The sequence below is a fragment of the Pseudophryne corroboree genome, chromosome 10, assembly GCF_028390025.1.
Source record: "Pseudophryne corroboree isolate aPseCor3 chromosome 10, aPseCor3.hap2, whole genome shotgun sequence".
Taxonomy (NCBI): Eukaryota; Metazoa; Chordata; class Amphibia; order Anura; family Myobatrachidae; genus Pseudophryne; species Pseudophryne corroboree.
This window is the reverse complement of record NC_086453.1, coordinates 19936551-19957858: the sequence shown is the minus strand read 5'-3', so window position 1 is coordinate 19957858 and position 21308 is coordinate 19936551. Positions and strand designations below refer to the sequence as shown.

Genomic DNA, 21308 nt, shown 5'->3' with positions numbered 1-21308 from the left:
ACACCCTGTATATAACACATGTAACTGTGACAGGGAAGGTGGCCCCTCTCAGTTCTGGCCCCATAGCAGCTGCACTCCCTGCACCTATGGTAGCTACACCCCTGTATATAACACATGTAACTGTGACAGGGAAGGTGGCCCCTCTCAGTTCTGGCCCCATAGCAGCTGCACTCCCTGCACCTATGGTAGCTACACCCCTGTATATAACACATGTAACTGTGACAGGGAAGGTGGCCCCTCTCAGCTCTGGCCCCATAGCAGCTGCATACCCTCCAACATGACCCGCCCCACTAGGTACAAAATGCTCTGTTTCTGGACTTCCCTCTTAATTTATGATTTCCATCACCTGTGAAGAAACAGCTTTCTTATCATGTAACTAGTTCTTCACAGGTGATGGCAATAATAAATTAAGAGGGAAGTCCAGAAACAGAGCATTTTGTACCTAGTGGGGCGGGTCATGTTGGAGGGTCTGCAGCTGCACTCCCTGCACCTATGGTAGCTACACCCCTGTATATAACACATGTAACTGTGACAGGGAAGGTGGTCCCTCTCAGCTCTGGCCCCATAGCAGCTGCACTCCCTGCACTTATGGTAGCTACACCCTGTATATAACACATGTAACTGTGACAGGGAAGGTGGCTCCTCTCAGCTCTGGCCCCATAGCAGCTGCACTGCCTACACCTATGGTAGCTACACCCCTGTATATAACACATGTAACTGTGACAGGGAAGGTGGTCCCTCTCAGCTCTGGGCCCCATAGCAGCTGCATTCCCTGCACCTATGGTAGCTACACCCTGTATATAACACATGTAACTGTGACAGGGAAGGTGGCTCCTCTCAGCTCTGGCCCCATAGAAACTGCACTCCCTGCACCTATGGTAGCTACACCCTGTATATAACACATGTAACTGTGACAGGGAAGGTAGTTCCTCTCAGCTCTGGGCCCCATAGCAGCTGCATTCCCTGCACCTATGGTAGCTATGCAGGGGCACCTATGTAGCACCTATGGTAGCTACAGTAGAGAGGAAGAGGCCCGTCTATAGCCTCCGTCTGGGTCCCCTCTTCTCTAGCCTGGTCACTAGGGGGCCCTAGCGCTGTCCCTAGAGTTTAGTGCGCATGTGCAGGTCTCTGAGAAAATTGCACAGTGGCATTTTCCTAGTGATTTCCTTACTGCTCATGCATGAATCGCAGAGTAAATTTTCCTAGTGATTTCTACAGCACTGCTGCTGCCATCGCAGGACTTCGGAGGGTAAGTATTGAAAAAATTGGTGCAGGGTACGCTGGAACCCGGGAGCACATGTGCACTGTACACACTGCACCACTATAAATATGCCAGTGTAGCTATGCCCCTGGCAGCAGATCTGTATGACAGGAGCCTGCAGCCCCATGATAGTGCAGTGTCCGGGCTGCAGCGGTGGGAAAGTGATATAATCAGATACAGTGTAGCAGCAGCAACAAGTGCTACAGTCCCTGTGAGGGAACATGCTGGGGAATGATCTGTTCCTTGCACACGCTTGTTGCTGGATAAGCCGCAGCAGGTGAGCGGCCCCAGGGCTGTGGGGGTGGGTGTGTGATAGCCAGGCAGCGGCCGGGCAATCAGTGATTTTAAAAAGCATTGTCACGCCAGGCCGTCTCATCACATAAGCTAGCAGTTTATTCACAGTTCACACAGGGTTATCACGACAGTAACATTTAACTCCTTTTTCTTCTCTCCAGCACAATATTCATATGGATTACATCAGGTTACATCTCCTTTCATTTGCTTCACTGGCAATAACAGCATTTACAGTGATGTGGCAGCATTACAGTACAGTACATACCAGCGCAGTCTCTGGGAATCAGTAGTGCGGCTTCCGCAAACTGAGATTCATTTCAGTGTGCTCTCCCCCATTCGCTAGGGGCTCTATCTAAACGGGATCTCTTATGGACACGTTACTGGGGGCCTTCCGCCAAATGTGGTTTCCTACCACTCACCCAGCTCGTCCTCTCCCGCAGACTCACACCCCCCGTCCTGCTTCTTGGGTACCCCTGAAGGTGAGGATCCCCTTTGTTTCTTCCACTGATTGTTCATGCTGTAACTTCTCTCACACTGCAAATCTGGATATCTCTTGCTCTTCCTAGCAGCACCTACATGCTGTTCCATAATGCCAGGGACTGTGGAGTTATAGATGCGTGTTCCACAGTCCCCAGACTGCGTTACTCCTAGACACTAGCCTGTGCCCTCCATCTCAGTCCTCAGCTCACACTCAACGGTCCTGTGCTTTGTTAATTTTGCTAAAATCCCCCTGCACTTCCTGTCCTAACCCCCTAGATGTGGCAGGGTCTGCCAGAACTGGTTTTGGGGCCATAAAACTCCCCCACTTACTGATAAGAATTAAATGGCTTTTGGAACTTTCCAATATCTCTTGTCTCCTAACATTCCAGTATGCCACATACACCCCTGCTAAAATCTTGCGTGTCCCCACGCAATATACCTATGAGCTTGCAAAAAGTCTAGCAAGGAACAGTCTCTTACTGTATACTCTACAGCAAGGTCAAAACATAACACACAATAAACAAGCATAATTGCAGTATACATCACACACAGTATAACAATCACATGAGCAGAAAAACATGGCATGCAAACACACAATATAACAATCACATGAGCAGAAAAACATGGCATGCAAATCATCACATGAAACACAAATCACATATACTGCTGCCTTTTTCCTCTGAATTACAGTCCTGGGTCACAGATGATCATGAATGTTCCAAGATCTTCTGGCAATTGTGCCAAACACTTAGAACCTGCCCATGCAGGCCCTTTCTTCCCCAGTTAGCTGGGTGAGAAGAGGTAGGTGGCTTTCATGGGCCCCTCCCAATAAAGTTTTTACCTAATTGTCAAATAAATATTCGGTAACGATCCTGTTCGTGACGCCAAGTTGTGATAGCTGGGCAGCGGCCGGGCCATCAGTGATTTTAAAAAGCATTGTCACGCCAGGTCGTCTCATCACATAAGCAAGCAGTTTATTCACAGTTCACGCAGGGTTATCACGACAGTAACATTTAACTTCTTTTTCTTCTCTCCAGCACAATATTCATATGGGTTACATCAGGTTACATCTCCTTTCATTTGCTTCACTGGTAATAACAGCATTTACAGTGATGTGGCAGCATTACAGTACAGTACATACCAGTGCAGTCTCTGGGAATCAGTAGTGCGGCTTCCGCAAACTGAGATTCATTTCAGTGTGCTCTCCCCCATTCGCTAGGGGCTCTATCTAAACGGGAACTCTCATGGACACGTTACTGGGGGCCTTCCGCCAAACGTGGTTTCCTACCACTCACTCAGCTCGTCCTCTCCCGCAGACTCACACCTCCCGTCCTGCTTCTTGGGTACCTCTGAAGGTGAGGATCCCCTTTGTTTCTTCCACTGATTGTTCATGCTGTAACTTCTCTCACACTGCAAATCTGGATATCTCTTGCTCTTCCTAGCAGCACCTACATGCTGTTCCATAATGCCAGGGACTGTGGAGTTATAGATGCGTGTTCCACAGTCCCCAGACTGCGTTACTCCTGGACACTAGCCTGTGCCCTCCATCTCAGTCCTCAGCTCACACTCAACGGTCCTGTGCTTTGTTAATTTTGCTAAAATCCCCCTGCACTTCCTGTCCTAACCCCCTAGATGTGGCAGGGTCTGCCAGAACTGGTTTTGGGGCCTTAAAACTCCCCCACTCACTGATAAGAATTAAATGGCTTTTGGAAGTTTCCAATATCTCTTGTCTCCTAACATTCCAGTATGCCACAGGTGCATGCAGCCTTTGTATGTATCCGTGGATCTTGTGATCACAGCTGTCAGTGTGATACGTTCAACTGCTAATCTGCTATTGATATCTTGTTAATGAGGATCACATGGAGTTGTTGGTGATTTTAGACTATACGATGGATTGAGTGATACACAAGTTAGGGGTGGGGTGTAGGGGGCTCAACGTTACGTGTGTGTCACTTTCCATTCATTATCAGCAGCTTTCTACTCCTTACAGCAGGTAAGGGATTGTAGCTACAGATCTATGCAACACAAGCTGCTGTGTAACTGTAACGCCTCGTGTCGCTGTGTGTGCTGGGATGTGGGCGCATAATGAAGATGACATAACATTTGCTGTTAGAGAGACACCACTGCTGCTGGTTGATACTTCGCTGTCACATCTGAACCTGTTAAACAGGATCTGCAGGGTTTCTGGAAGTCCTGCTGCTGCTGGGAGCTGTGGCTCTGTCATGCTAAGGGTGTAGCCTTATATACCTGTATATATAGATGCTGTATATCTGTAATGGGCAGGCTATAATGATGCTACACTATACACACCAGTACAGGCACATGTAAGCTTACCAGTCCCCGCACAGCTCCCAGCCAGTCTGGGGGTAGAGGACACCAGTAGCCACCAGCAGCTGTCTGGGCATGGCCTGTGCAGGGTGTCGGAGGGGCAGGCACAGGACCACACCTCTCCACAGACGCACAGTATATATAATGCAGTTGAGCCGATTATCTGCCACCTCAGCTGCATCATCTGCAGCCCTAGTGCCGACCCCTACTCCTCCCGGGCACCACACTATTCACCCCACACAGGGTCTCGACCCTTCCTGCCGGACTGATTCACTTTCTCCCACCGCCGGTAAGTGGCCACACATGTCCCGAGTGCTGCGGGACTGTCGGTTGCGGTTCCTACATCCGTCCTACATCAGTGCTGCGGATCCTACATCCATTTCCTGGTTACTGCTGCTGCTACTTGTTGCTGAGTCCCGGAATGGCAAGTAACCTGGGGCTGCAGCATAGCATACGGAGGAGGGGGTGCAGAGCATGAGGTATATGGCGAGAGCAGTATACGGAGGAGGGGGTGCAGAGCATGAGGTATATGGCGAGAGCAGTATACGGAGGAGGGGGTGCAGAGCAAGAGGTATATGGCGAGAGCAGTATATGGAGGAGGGGGTGCAGAGCATGAGGTATATGGCGAGAGCAGTATATGGAGGAGGGGGTGCAGAGCATGAGGTATATGGCGAGAGCAGTATATGGAGGATGGATGTGCCCTGTGTATATAGGGGCACTATATGGTGGGGTATGAGGGTACAGTGTTAGGGGCAGTATATGGTGGGGGGTGCAGTGTGTGTGTGTGTGTGTGTGTGTGTGTGTGTGTGTGTGTGTGTGTGTGTGTGTGTGTGTGTGTGTGTGTACTTCCCCCTCCAGGCGGCACCACAGAGGCGAGGAGCTGAGTTAGATTAATGTAACCATAAGCGGAAATCAAACAAAAGTATAGTCAATGTTGGATATGAAAGGTTCTTATAAATGGCCGCACCAATAAATATGAACGGCCACACCAAAAACCTACCCCTACCCCCACTCTCTCTCTCTCTCCCCAGCACCCTCTCTCCATATTCAGCAAGTGTGATACAGTCAGATCAGGGTGTGGGATGATAGATAGACAGTGTCTAGTTAGACAGTCAATAGATAGACACCATGGGGTATATGCAATTACGGGCGAATTGCGGCAATTTTTCACCCGTTTTTAAATTCGACACAATTCGACCGTCGAATTCCGGCCGGCGGGTGCCGGAATTCGACATATTCAATAAAAAAACAGATTCGACAGTCCCGCTGTCGAAAAACGGACCAATTGACGGATTTTGAATCGACTTTTCAGATGGTACAAAAAACGGTAAAAAAACCCGAAAAAAAATTGCGTGGGGTCCCCCCTCCTAAACATAACCAGCCTCGGGCTCTTTGAGCTGATCCTGGTTGCCAAAATACGGGGAAAAAAATGACAGGGGATCCCCCGTATTTTAACAACCAGCACCGGGCTCTGCACCTGGTCCTGATGCCAAAAATACGGGGGACAAAAATGAGTAGGGTCCCCCGTATTTTTTGTACCAGCACTGGGCTCCACTAGCTGGACAGATAATGCCACTTTTATACCACTCCCTGCGGCCGTGGCATTAAATACCCAAATAGTCACCCCTGGCCGGGGTACCCTGGAGGAGTGAGGACCCCTTCAATCAAGGGGTCCCCCCAGCCACCCAAGGGCCAGGGGTGAAGCCCAAGCTGTCCCCCCCATCCAAGGGCTGCGGATGGGGGGCTGATAGCCATGTGTAAAAATGAAAGAATATTGTTTTTTTGCAAAAGAACTACAAGTCCCAGCAAGCCTCCCCCGCAAGCTGGTACTTGGAGAACCACAAGTACCAGCATGTGGGGGGAAATAGGCCCACTGGTACCTGTAGTTCTACTGCAAAAAAAATACCCAAATAAAAACAGGACACGTACACCGTGAAAATACAACTTTATTTCACACATGCCGACATATGTTAGACAGACACTAGGTCGACAGGGTCAAAATGTCGACATGAAAATGGTGGACAGTACAAAAGGTCGACAGGGTCATAAGATCAAAAGGGTCAAAAGATCGGCATGGAAATGGTCGACACAAAAAAGGCAGACACCATTTTTTTTGCATTTTTGGGGTTTGTGTGGATAGTTTTGTCACCTGGGATCTCCATTTGTAGAAAGGCATCACCTCGCATGGCTCACTTCGCTCGCCATGCTTCGGGCTCGGTAGCTCTGTGCGCTCGCCACAAGGTTTATAACCAACTCTGCATTGACATGGATAGAGAAGGTATGAAACGGTCCAAATACATGTAAAATGTTTAAAAAAACTGTCTACTTTTGTATGTCGACCATTTTCATGTCGACCTTTGACCTTGTTGCCCTTTTGTACTGTCTACTTTTTTCATGTTGACCTTTTTACTCTGTCTACCTAATGTCAGTCTAACATATGGGGGTATATTTACTAAAAATCGTATTTTCCCGTTTGAGGTCAAAGTTCATTCACGAATGACATCGAAAGTGTAAATATGCAACTTTTTGAATTTAGTACGACTAATTTACTAAGCTGCCGTATTCTGCATTTTCGGTTTTACCGATGTCGATGTCATTCGTTTTTTTAGGCAGTGTTTTACGTGAGTGACTTGTAAAACACTGCCGACTTTAATACAATGAATCTCGGCCGGATCTGAGAGATCCGTGCTGGGCTTCATTGTGCACCTTGTTAAAAAAAAACAGTGTTAAAATTTTAAAAAAAATTGCGTGGGGTCCCCCCTCCTAAGCCAAACCAGCCTCGGGCTCTTTGAGCCGATCCTGGTTGCAAAAATATGGGGGGGGGAGGATGATAGAGGTTCCCCCATATTTAAACAACCAGCACCGGGCTCTGCGCCTGGTCCTGGTTCCAAAAATACGGGGGACAAAAAGCGTAGGGGTCCCCCGTATTTCTGAAACCAGCACCGGGCTCCACTAGCCAGATACATAATGCCACAGCCGGGGGACACTTTTATATAGCTCCCGGCGGCCCTGGCATTACATAACCAACTAGTCATCCCTGGCCGGGGTACCCTGGAGGAGTGGGGACCCCTTCAATCAAGGGGTCCCCCCCCTCCAGCCACCCAAGGACCAGGGGTGAAGCCCGAGGCTGTCCCCCCCATCCATGGGCTGCGGATGGGAGGCTGATAGCCATTGTGTAAAAAAATGAATATTGTTTTTAGTAGCAGTACTACAAGTCCCAGCAAGCCTCCCCCGCAAGCTGGTACTTGGAGAACCACAAGTACCAGCATGCGGAGGAAAACCGGGCCCGCTGGTACCTGTAGTACTACTACTAAAAAAATACCCCAATAAAAACATAAGACACACACCTTGAAAGTATAACTTTAATACATACATCCACACCTCCATATACACATACTTACCTATGTTCACACGAGGGTCGGTCCTCTTCTCCATGTAGAATCCATGGTGTACCTGTGGAAAAAATTATACTCACAAAATCCAGTGTAGAAGGCTCTTCTTTTTGTAATCCATTTGTAATCCAGGTACTTGTCAAAATAAAAAAACGGACACCCGACCTCGCACTGAAAGGGGCCCCATGTTTTCACATGGGACCCCTTTCCCCGAATGCCAGAAACCCCCTCTGACTTATGTCTAAGAGGGTTCCATCAGCCAATCAGGGAGCGCCACGTTGTGGCACCCTCCTGATTGGCTGTGTGCTCCTGTACTGTATGACAGGCAGCACACGGCAGTGTTACAATGTAGCGCCTATAACCAATGGTGGGAACTTTGTGGTCAGCGGTTGACCGAAAGTAACCTCACCGCTGACCACAAAATTCCCACCATTGGTTACAATGGAGCGCATAGGCGCTACATTGTAACACTGCCGGGTGCCGCCTGTCATACAGTACAGGAGCACACAGCCAATCAGGAGGGTGCCACAATGTGGCGCTCCCTGATTGGCTGATGGAACCCTCTTAGACATAAGTCAGAGGGGGTTTCTGGCATTCGGGGAAAGGGGTCCCATGTGAAAACATGGGGCCCCTTTCAGTGCGAGGTCGGGTGTCCGTTTTTTTATTTTGACAAGTACCTGGATTACAAATGGATTACAAGAAGAAGAGCCTTCTACACTGGATTTTGTGAGTATAATTTTTTCCACAGGTACACCATGGATTCTACATGGAGAAGAGGACCGACCCTCGTGTGAACATAAGGTAAGTATGTGTATATGGAGGTGTGGATGTATGTATTAAAGTTATACTTTCAAGGTGTGTGTCTTATGTTTTTATTGGGGTATTTTTTTTGTAGTAGTACTACAGGTACCAGCGGGCCCGGTTTTCCTCCGCATGCTGGTACTTGTGGTTCTCCAAGTACCAGCTTGCGGGGGAGGCTTGCTGGGACTTGTAGTACTGCTACTAAAAACAATATTCTTTTTTTTACACAACGGCTATCAGCCTCCCATTCGCAGCCCTTGGATGGGGGGGGACAGCCTCGGGCTTCACCCCATGTCCTTGGGTGGCTGGAGGGGGGGGGACCCCTTGATTGAAGGGTCCCCACTCCTCCAGGGTACCCCGGCCAGGGGTGACTAGTTGGTTATGTAATGCCAGGGCCGCCGGGACCTATATAAAAGTGTCCCCCGGCTGTGGCATTATGTATCTGGCTAGTGGAGCCCGGTGCTGGTTTCAGAAATACGGGGGACCCCTACGCTTTTTGTCCCCCGTATTTTTGGAACCAGGACCAGGCGCAGAGCCCGGTGCTGGTTGTTTAAATATGGGGGAACTTCTATCATTTTTTCCCCCATATTTTTGTAACCAGGGCCGGCTCAAAGAGCCCGAGGCTGGTTTTGCTTAGGAGGGGGGACCCCACGCATTTTTTTTTAAAGAAAATAACACTTTCCCATCCCCTTCCCACTGATAAACATGCACGGATCTCATGGATCCGTGCATGCCTATCCAAACACGGGATAAAAAAGCAGGTCTGTTTTTTTTTAGCACTTTTTCACGAATTGTATTTCAGCACGGCAGTGTTTGGCTATTGTCGGCAGTGTTTGTGATTTGTACTTTTTAGTAAATTACCGATTTCTACCAAATTGCAGGCGTATTTGACCGATGGTGTATTGATTCGTGATTTTTTTCCTAGGACTTCCAAAATATTACGAATGCCCTCATCACTGCCGAGATTTTTGCTTAGTAAATTACCGAAATGACACTTTGAAGAAAAAACGGCATCTCGGTCAAAATCGGGACCTTAGTAAATGTACCCCATGGTGTCTATTGACTAAGTAGACACTGTCTATCTATCATCCAGATACCGTCAGATCAGTGTTGTTACGTAATTAGCAGCAGGCCGTAACATCTCCCTGCATGATCACTTTCACTTTCCTTTGGTCTGTGTGGCGGCCTCCAGTGGCCAGCAGTGCACATAACAGAGGTGATTATTATATTACATCAGCTGCAGTAAGTCATGTTATTTAGATCTAGGCGCTGAATGCAAAACTGTAACCTTAGACATGGGCTACTTATATATCCCATATTATAATCAGGCGGTAGGATGTTTCTGAAAGCAGCCATGAACCATGAAGGGTTACCTCTTCTGTCTTTGTACATATTACTTTTTATATGATCAGTTTCCTTATAATAATTACAGTGTAAAAGTGAATATTTCTATTTCCCTAGTGAAGGGTTAAAACATGCTTTATGAACTCTTATGTGTTTGCAATGGATGCTGCTGCCCTGTGTTAGATGCCTTTGTCTCTCATACAGATACCAGGCTTGTGTGGGTCTGGCATCCAAGGTCAGCTCTCTACTAGATGAAACCTGCTTTTTCTACTTCTGTGTGTTACTAAAAGATCCTTTGTTAAGTTTCGTCTGATGCAACATATATAACATCTGCCTGGCAACTGCTATATCCAATTATGTTATGTCAAGTATTAACCACCCCTACGTACCCCACCCAGGCACCTACCCCTAAGCCAATGAGCCCTTTTACACTTGTCAGTTCCACCCATATGCATTGTCTTATATACTCTTGTTAACTTTATAATAAACAGTGTGAATTTTAACTGCTTGTCTGTGCATGTACCTTGTGGTTAAAAGTTTACACTCCAGACGTCTGTAAGGCCATCACATCGAGGGTTAAAGAAAATAAGGTCAAATCCTTTCAGCTGGGGGTTATGTCCGGGATTCAGTGATCGTCCCCGAATAATAAAGATAGAAGATTTATTGTCTGTCTTTGCTATGCGGGATTGCGGTCATACACTGAAGCTGAATCCGTGTCAGTGTTCCGGGAACACGTGACAAGGTAATATTTAAGTCCGGGACTTAATATTACGAAGTTTTTAAAACAGGTATCAGGGATACCATAGAATCTTTAATGTCTGGGACTTAAAGAATACGTCTGAGAAAGGACCCGGGGTCCAAGCGCAATTCTCCAAAGACGTCAGTATCTGGGATACTTAAAAAAAAAAAAACATAGACCTGGGGTCTATACGTAACGTAGAGAATACCCCGATTTGATCGCCTATATATTTTTGTATGTTTGTAGTGAGATAAGTTCTTATATTTGGTCCAGACGGCTGGTAAGTTTTCGTCTGCCAGATATCTTTACTCAAACACTTTTCTTGCTTCCTGTCTAAAACGCTGTATTTTTTCTGACATCTTGTACGAAGGTAAGCGTACCCGTCAAAAGATTTCATGTTCTCATTATACAGATAATATTGTGATATTGTCAATGACTAATTAACTGGTGTTAGCTAATGCATGCATAGAAAGTTTTTGTAAATTGCATTTTTTTTGTTGTGAAATTTCATAGAAAGTCTTTTTGTTGTGAAATTGCATAGAAGGTTTTTTTTGTAAACTGCATTTTTGTTGTGATATTGCATAGACAGTTGTTGTGGGTTGTTGTGGAAATTGCGTAGAAAGCTGGTGTAGATTGCATTTTTACTATGGGAGGGACCTATGTATAAGTAGAGTGTCGTATATTTTAGATAATTTTCTTTTAAAAGTTGTACTGTTGATTTATATTACTGTCTGACAATGGGCTCTAGTCAGAGTAAAAAAACTGCATATCCCCCGCCCCTCCCTGGTGAGACATGCAGGATGTATGTTGCCCGTAACTCTACCTCAGAGTATTATTTAGTTAACCCATGGGTGGATAATTTAGCGGGATGGACAGAGAAAGCAGGACGGGACCCATTCCTACGGGAAGGCAGTAATTACCTTTTCTATATGGAGATTTAAGAAAAAATGTCAGTTTCCAATAGCACAGAAGCGAAGCTGCAGAGGAATTGTAAGTCTTTGAAATCCCTCTCGCCCCCCCCCCCTTTTGCATTCCAATGTATCCTGCGCTCAGAGACACAAATCTCTTGGCAGCAGTAACCCTTTCACACTAAATGGGATCGCTTCCAACTTCACTGCTGGAGGGTGCGTCCACTAGCTCTATCCCTAACGCACCAATAACCCAGAGTTTAGATAATAGTAAAACACTGTCCCAAGCCCACCATTACCCTCGATGGCTGTATATCTTATTTACGCAAAACTTGCAAAGGACGCAGCTATACACATATGAAGGAAGTTTTTTTTTTTTTGCCTGTGTTTTTTTGCCTGTCGCTGTAGCTTGTAAAAAGAAACCTGCGCCCACTCATAACTATCAGAACCCCAGACGCTTTGACAGACAGAACCAACCCCGCAGTCAGGGAACATTCCAAAGACCCCGCGCACTGACGGGGCCCGGAGGAGGGTATCCCAGCCTTTATTCAACTCTCCCGTCATAGTGAGATTCACCTCTGCTGCCACTTATTATAAATGGAAGTAAAATTCCCTTTTTAGTGGACAGCGGTGCAGCAGCCAGTGTTTTGTGTTCTGACTTATGCAATACCCCCTCTCACCAGAAAAGATAGAAGGTCTCCGCCCCATGATACAGCAATTCTTACAACAGGGTATTCTCAGACATATTGTATCACCATACTGTACTCCTGTGAACCCTGTTGCCAAAGCTGATGGTAGTATAAGATTTGTACAGAATCTCAGAGCAATCAATCAGCTAATTGTCCCAATTGCACCAATTGTTCCAGATGTAAACTCACTCATTTCTGCAATCCCTGCAGATGCTGCGTTCTCTGTAATTGATTTGAAGAATGCCTTTTTTTCAGCATACCTGTAGATTCACAGACACAATTACTTTTGCCTTTTCTTTTGAGGGTGAACAACTTACCTGGTGCAGATTATTGGCGCACCTGTTGTCTCCAGGCCACATTGAGGCCCTGGCAACCTCACCATGGTTCAGTCCTGCTACAGTATGCAGATGATCTGCTGCTCTGTAGTAAAACTGAGGAGGCCTGCCGAGAGGATGGTGTTTCATTACTAAACTGGCTTTGTGAATGTGGACACAAGGTGTCCAAAATAAAAATGCAATGGTGTAAAAAGCATGTTGATTACTTAGGTTTTGTGCTCACTCAGGGAGAGAGAAAAGTCAGTCCACAATGCATGCAGTCTGTATTGGGCCTGGTCACCCCAACTACCCAGAAGGAACTACTGTCCTTCCTGGGTATGGTAAATTACTGCAGACAGTGGATATCTGATTGCTCTTATTGTGATAACATTTTGAGACAAGCCACACTGAAGGACAAACCTAAAACTGTACAATGGTCACAAGAAATGTTAACTGCATATGAAAGTTTAAAATGTATGTTGATGAAAAGTCCGGCACTTGGCCTCCCCAGTTATGTACTACCTTTCCATCTATATGCAAGGGACAATTGTAAAACCATGGCGGGGGTGCTCACACAGTTTCATGGAGGGAAGTTGCGCCCCGTGGCATTTTTTTCCCAAAGTCATGCCAGTGTCTGTGCAAGGTATGCCTGCCTGCCTCAGGGCTTTGGCAGCCTGTGCAATGGTTGCAGAAATGGCCACTACCCTCACTTTAGGCCACATCACAGTACTCCACACCACACATGATGTCCTGGCAATACTTAAAGGCTTACACACAGCACATGTCAGCACAACGCCTTAGTGGATATGAAGTACTCCTTTTGAGTAACCCTACCCTTACCATCAAGTACACTGCTAGTTCTTCTGGCCCTGCACCCATTCTCAATGCCCTTTTAGGCTTGAAAGGTCCCGAGGATGAACCACCCGACCTACATGACTGTGCTGCTTCTATTGAAGCTGAAACTTCTCCCAGACTTGACATGTCTCCCGTTCCCATACCAGGCGCAGACGTAGTTTTTGTTGACGGCTCATGTAGTAGGCCCAATGACAATACATACCAGGCTGGCTATGCCATTGTCACCCTCCCTGATACTGTGTTGGAAACCCTACCAATACCTTATCAGTCCGCGCAAGCTGCAGAGCTCATTGCGCTCACTGGAGCATGTCCCTCCCTTGACAACGTCCATCTGCTCACTCAACTTCAAGCTGCTGCGACTAATGCTGATCTCTCCGACTGGACTTACCCAATTCTGCAGAAAAAATCCTAAATCAGGATTAATCTGCAAAGAGGGGAAACCCTGTATACCCCAGTCCAGTGCCCCTTTGCTCGTTGCCCAGTGCCGTGGTGTTGGTCACCGTGGTGAAGCCACAACACTCCTCCTACTAACCAATGATTTTTATGTTACTAATGCCAAATCACTTGTGGACCAGTATGTTAGCAGATGCATCACTTGCCTCAGGAACAACCCTAATAAAGCTAAACACCAGCATCTTGAATACCCCACAGAAAACTCTAGGATACTCACCCTTTGAAATACTAATGGGTAGACCCTTTTCCTACACCCTGGGCTAGGAAACCACTAGTAATACAGGAAGGAGATCTAGAACTTATAAGGGAAGAGTATGTCAGGTCCCTGATAACAAAACTGAATGAAATTGAACATGAGGTTGTTTGTAAAAACCCTTTGAATCCACAGGAACCTACACACCCCTTTAAAGTCGGAGACAGAGTCGTGGTGAAGGTGCTCCCCAGGAACAAGAGCCCAGGAGACTTCACCTATGGTCCAGAGACAGAGGTCGTAGCAGTTACCCGAACAGCAGTCCTGACAGAGGAAAGTCCTACCTGGATCCATGCATCCCGAGTAAAAAAAAAGGTTCCTAGACCAGACCTAGAGAGGGAAGCAAGTGATTCCAGTGAGGTACGAACCGGGGCAGACAGCCCTGACCTCCCACCTAGCGAAGAAAGAAGAACAGAAGAAGATGAGGAACCTGTCCCCTATCTTTATCCTGGGGACTACCTTGATAGCCCTACTGGCCCTCACTCACCACACAATATGTGAGGTTGATATTACACAGACTAATGGGATCCCCACCTTGTGGTACAATTCCTCCAATACACACGTAGCCACATATATCCTTGACTATTTTATGTTCCCCAAAATTGCTGATGACAAATATTATATACAACAAAGGAGGAAATCAGGAATGTCTGAGACAGTATATATTTGTGTTACTGACGAATGGTACTATGACAATAGATATTATGGATCTAATTGTAATTCCTGGGAAGCTGTGGGGTGGAATACAGGAGTAGATTGGAAATATGGCCCATCGTTTGCAAAGAATAGATGGAGCAAATATGGAGTACCCCTACTTTCTAGACTATCCATTCATAAGATGGATGAAGGCCCAAATTCATACAGGTTTAGACTAAACATAGTGAACCCTAGCAGAAGCGACAATGAGACTTATGTACTTGGTATATGGTGGCAAGCAGGGTATTATAGTGCAAGGCAAATGTTTTATTTATGGGATATGTATAAAAACCCAAAATACCAGCCTAAAATTGCTCCCCAAAACAAACCTTTAAAGCCCCATATTGCCACTTTTAAAGATATGGTGGCTATTACTAACCCTACCTTTGAAGACACCCTAGCTATTGAAACTGGTTTCTCTGACATTAATTTTTGGTTGGAATGGATGAAGTATAGTGCTAACAAACACAATAAAAGCAACTGTTATGTCTGTGGCAAATCTAGGCCCCACCTAGGTACAGTGCCCCTTAATATACCCCTAGAACAAGAAAATTGTTTTTTTCAGCCTTTTTAATGACACCAAAACAAATGACAGTCAGTGCGAAATGTGGAAAAGGGAATATCCCATATTGTCAAAAAATCCCAACCCAGGAAGCACCATAACCATATATCCTGGAAACTACACTTGTTATACATCTAACACCACAACAGGGAGAAATTTAAAAACCTTCCCACCAGGGTATTGTGCAAATAAAAGAACAACTGTTTTAGTCAACCAAACTAGATCATTAGGCGACATTTATTACATATGTGGGAAACTGTAAATAAAAACGTAGCCTGGATTAATTATATATATTATAATCAACAAAGATTTGTTAATGATACCAAAGATGCTCTTAAAGGTATAGCTGAACAGCTAGAAGCCACTTCCCAAATGACATTTCAAAATAGAATGGCCCTTGACATGATTCTAGCAGAAAAAGGCGGTACATGTGTTTACATTAGTAAGGTGGAAGGCTGTTGTACATATATTCCTGACAACACTGGTCCCAATGGTAAGGTTACTTTAGCCATAAACAAGTTAGAAACCTTATCCATAGAACTTAAGAAAAATTCAGGTATTGATAACCCATGGAGCCAATATTTTGGGTGGTTTGAAAATTGGAAACAGGCTCTTGTGCAAATAAGCATATTCATACTTGTAACTTTAATTCTTGTAGGCATTATAGTTTATTGTGTAATTCCCTGTGGAAAGAAACTTACCTCCAAAGGCATTGATAAGGCCCTGATGTATTATGACATAACCACCAGTCCTGTCACCTCCTCTGATAGTAAAGGACCCGACGATTATGTCCAATATCTCAAGAACTGGAGAAACAAGAAAGGAGCCTCACTCAAGAATCATGTCATATAATAATCATGATTCTAAGAGGGGATTGAAGGGTTACCTCTTCTGTCTTTGTACATATTACTTTTTATATGATCAGTTTCCTTATAATAATTACAGTGTAAAAGTGAATATTTCTATTTCCCTAGTGAAGGGTTAAAACATGCTTTATGAACTCTTATGTGTTTGCAATGGATGCTGCTGCCCTGTGTTAGATGCCTTTGTCTCTCATACAGATACCAGGCTTGTGTGGGTCTGGCATCCAAGGTCAGCTCTCTACTAAATGAAACCTGCTTTTTCTACTTCTGTGTGTTACTAAAAGATCCTTTGTTAAGTTTCGTCTGATGCAACATATATAACATCTGCCTGGCAACTGCTATATCCAATTATGTTATGTCAAGTATTAACCACCCCTACGTACCCCACCCAGGCACCTACCCCTAAGCCAATGAGCCCTTTTACACTTGTCAGTTCCACCCATATGCATTGTCTTATATACTCTTGTTAACTTTATAATAAACAGTGTGAATTTTAACTGCTTGTCTGTGCATGTACCTTGTGGTTAAAAGTTTACACTCCAGACGTCTGTAAGGCCATCACATCGAGGGTTAAAGAAAATAAGGTCAAATCCTTTCAAACCACAATTACATTACCATTACTTAGAAGAGGTAATAAAACATGTAGAAGTTAAAGTTAATACATACTCACCTATACCCCCGTCCTCCATAGTCATAGTGGACGGTCCGGGGAGGCCAATCCTCGATTCACACTGAATCGCGTCATCGTAGTCCCCCTCCCACCCGCGCTATTAAATGCCGGTAATCAGGTCATTGTAAAGTGAGAGCAGGACAACAGTGACTCGGTCACACATCCACCCCGTACCGTCCACCCGCAATGAGGCCACACACCCTATAATACTGACCTGGCTGACCTCTCCCGCATGGGCCATCTGGAAAGTCGGTAAGCCTGGGTTACCAGGGAGCGTGCAGAACAGGTTACATTACATTAGCTACCTGTGGCAGTCCAGGCCCAGGAATTACAGGGGTTAATGTACCCTCAGGCAGCAGCTGCACAAGGAGCATTAAGGAACTGCTGCCAGTCACTGTCCACACTCACACCTCCATGCAGCACCAGATATGCGCACATACCAGGGGCGTTTCTAGAGAGGGGGAGGCCCATGTGCTGGCTCCGGCTGGGCCCCTCCCCTCTAGCCGGCAGCACTGTGTAGACTCTGGGCACTAGGGGACCTTAGTGATGTCCCAGAGTCTACAGCGCATGCGCAGATCTTCAGGAAAATGGTGCGGCAGCCATTTTCCCAGTGATTTACCTACTGCGCATGCACGAAACACAGGGGAAAATGGCACTGTGCCATTTTCCCAGTGATTTCGGCAGCGCTGCTGCTGCGTCGCGGGACTGCGGAGGGTAAGTATTTCTGTTAATGGGTGCCGGGTGTGAGGTGTGGGCCCCCCTGGACCCCCAGGGGCCCGTGTGCACCACACATAATGCTCCCATAATAAATAAGCAAGTAGGACATACTGTACCTTGGCTGATGACAGCCACTGTACAGTGAAGGAGCTGATGTGGCTGAGCGCGTTTCCTGCAGCGGCAGCTTCAATAGCGGTTGCGGTCGCGGTTACTGTCTCTGTTAAAATTAATTTGGTCAATGAGGAGGTGTTTCTGGGTACTCAGAAACCCCCCTACGATGCGCCACTGATTTTTCCAAGAGTATGTCAAAGTGAAACTTTAATTGCCCGTTTTTTTAAGGTACATAGTTAAGTTTAACAGGAAATGTGATATAAGCTGAATTTCACTACTTTCTGCAGACTTTATCCAAACTGTGAGACCTGAAGAAAACTTTAGGGACTTAAGCCCCAAGCTATAAAAACAGGTTTTCACCCTGTTTATTTAAGTTAGATGAATAGAACGTTACCACACAGGATGGGACACATGTTTCTGTATGGTTCCACTCTACGTTTACCATAATAAATTTTTCCCCATATGCATAGCTTTATGATGCCAGCAATGGCAATTTAAGGCCTAGAAGATATGGGGGTTAACGCTGATGTATAATCGCTGATGTGCGATGTATGTGCTGTAACAAACCCCAGCTACCACGACGCGCAGCAATTTTGACGCTGCCTGCAGCATTAGCAAAGTCTAATGTTTAATTAAATGTCAGGTTCTATGCGGATCCTATTAAATACACAATACACTATTTTATTTACTTGTACAGACAGAGAAGCACTGTGATCTGTGCAGGCTTCAGCAAGCACGCTGTGAGGTAAAATGTTATGGAGGTTAAACTTAATACTACTGCAGGAACAAAAATGACATAATTTAGCTATTTGTAGGGGTAGCAGTTGATTTACCGACGGGCACAAAACAGACTGTCGTAATCCCGACAGCCATTGGCCGACAGTCAAAATACCGACACTGAAAAAAATACCGACATTTGTTATGCCGACATGTTCAAAATGCCAACATAGTCAGAATGTCGACATTTGAAATGCCGACATGTCAAAATGCAGACGTGTTTTGAAGGAATTTTTTCCCCAAAAATAGACTTGTTCATACTTTACCATCCCAGTGGACCACAGCGAGCCATGCAAGAGGATGCGGTACACTTACACAGTGTCCATGTCGACCTATGTCGACACTGACACACAAAAACAGAAAACTCATGTCTGTATTTTGAAATGTCGGCATTTCAAATGTCGGCATTCTGACTATGTCGCCACTTTGAACATGTCAGCATAATAAATGTCGGTATTTTGACAATGGGGGTCGGGATTAAGACCGTTGGTATTGTGTCCGTCGGTAAATCATACTGAACCAGTTTTTAGCATTTAAAACAAAACACGTGAGGGTGATTTTCGCAATGAATGAGAACCATAACTACGGGGGTTGGCTCATGGTGGTCATTCCGAGTTGATCGCTCGCTAGCAGTTTTTAGCAGCCGTGCAAACGCTATGCCGCCGCCCACTGGGAGTGTATTTTAGCTTAGCAGAAGTGTGAACGAAAGGATCGCAGAGCGGCGGCAAAGTTTTTTCGTGCAGTTTCAGAATAGCTTCAGACCTACTCAGCGCTTGCGATCACTTCAGACTGTTCAGTTCCTGTTTTGACGTCACAAACACGCCCTGCGTTCGTCCAGCCACGCCTGCGTTTTTCCTGGCACGCCTGCGTTTTTCCGAACACTCCCTGAAAACGGTCAGTTGACACCCAGAAACGCCCCCTTCCTGTCAATCACTCTGCGACCAGCAGTGCGACTGAAAAGCTTCGCTAGACCCTGTGTGAAACTATATAGTTTGTTGTAATAGTACGTTGCGCGTGCGCACTGCGCCGCATACGCATGTGCAGAAGTGCCTTTTTTTTGCCTCATCGCTGCACAGCGAACGAATGCAGCTAGCGATCAACTCGGAAATGACCACCCATATCTCTACTGACCAGTAAGAGGGACGGTACTGAACAAATGGGCAAAATGTGAAAATAGGGACACCTTCAGAAGACAAGAAGACATCTACAACAGCTGGAATTGTCTCCTGAATCTTGGGTCTCGTTGGTAACTGTGAGTTATATATTATGGGGATAATTCAGAGTCACATGCAGGGTGGTCATATGTTGCTGCCGCTATGTTCCAGCCAGATCTCTATTTATGCCACGCCTGCATTTCCGTCTATACACCAGTGGCACACTTTATGTCCCATCGCTGCCCAGCTATACCCACCAAGCCCAAAGGAGTGACCTGGCTGATTTCCTTGCTACGATGTAAGCCTGCAGTCTCACTGATCTATGCCTCAGACGAACTTGGAAGCCCACGGGCACAGCCAGGCGCACTGCGCAAAAATGGCATCTGCGGCCACTCTGCGGCCTTTCTGAAGCTGTGGATTATGTTTTTCAAACTTTTGAAATGTTTGTTTTTTTTATTGCTGTCCAGGTACCCATGAAAAGCTTGAACTTTATAAATGACAGCTGTTCATTTTACCATTTTACCATCTCCTGTATTTGATCTGCAAGAATTCGGCTGACCATTTACAGGAAATTCTGACGCAATGTGAAAAGCAGAACAGGAAACGTTACCAGGTAGCGCTGTTTAATGTTTGGAGAATAAATACGGAACCTTGTGACCGACTGACCTAGTAACAGTGGGTGCAGGATGTGCAGTGTACACAGACCTAGCCATGGGGGGCCCGCTCTGCAGCCACCAGTTATGCTGACCTATAGGGGGCAAGTGCTAGCATTAGCATGTGATCTGGTGACAGGCCCCCTTAATCCCAGAGGATTAAATTAATTACCCCATCCCCTATCAGCGTTCTAAAAGATCCCGACCGCCTGCATTTGCTATCACACCTGGTAGGTAGACCATGGCCACCCCCAAGAAGTAACCTATGTGGGGAGGGGGATTTGAGGCAGACATAAGAACAATAGGGGGTAATTCTGAGTTGATCGCAGCAGCAAGTTTGTTAGCAATTGGGCAAAACCATGTGCACTGCAGGGGGGGGCAGATATAACATGTGCAGAGAGAGTTAGATTTGGGTGGGTTATTTTGTTTCTGTGCAGGGTAAATACTGGCTGCTTTATTTTTAAGCTGCAATTTAGATTTCAGTTTGAATACACCCCACCCAAATCTAACCCTCTCTGCACATGTTACATCTGCCTCCCCTGCAGTGCACATGGTTTTGCCCAACTGCTAACAAATTTGCTGCTGCGATCAACTCAGAATTAGGCCCTATGAGAGTGCAGATGTGTCAAATATACACCCCCCTAACTCCTTTTACCCCATACAGTACACCCCCACCCCACCCACCCTACACCCCCCCCCCCCCCCCACCCCCCAACCCCACACCATTCTCCCCTTGTCACATACTGTATGCACACCAGCCCCATTTCTAAAACACCCCTTCCTGCTCATACACCATAGCAACAGCGCCCATCTTGTACAAAAGGTCATTTAGGGGTATATTTACTAAATATTTTCACCGATGTTGCATGCTTGAGATTTACTAAATGTAAAATCAACCAAAAATCCCGGTCAAAGTAATCTAAAATAGAACTTCGGGAAAACATAAATGTTTTCAGGTACATTCCATGGATATCGGAGATTTAGTAACAGTCGATTT

General features: G+C 46.0%; 1 protein-coding gene and 1 long non-coding RNA gene across 3 annotated transcripts in view; one reads left to right on the top strand and one right to left on the bottom strand.

Annotated features, from left to right (window-relative positions):
- The window catches only part of TYROBP (transmembrane immune signaling adaptor TYROBP), a 148766-nt gene that overhangs the window by 56462 nt on the left and 70996 nt on the right, over positions 1–21308 (bottom strand). The window contains exon 2 of one of the 2 annotated variants that reach the window (XM_063942203.1): positions 16068–16172. The exons of the other annotated variant lie outside the window; for it this stretch is intronic. Coding sequence (XP_063798273.1) covers positions 16068–16172 — 105 coding nt within the window. The remainder of the gene's footprint in view (positions 1–16067; positions 16173–21308) is intronic. 2 annotated transcript variants of the gene reach the window in all.
- Positions 10877–16726, top strand: LOC134965828 (uncharacterized). The gene is made up of 2 exons (XR_010188517.1): positions 10877–11629; positions 14247–16726. It is a non-coding gene; the product is annotated as an uncharacterized LOC134965828 (long non-coding RNA).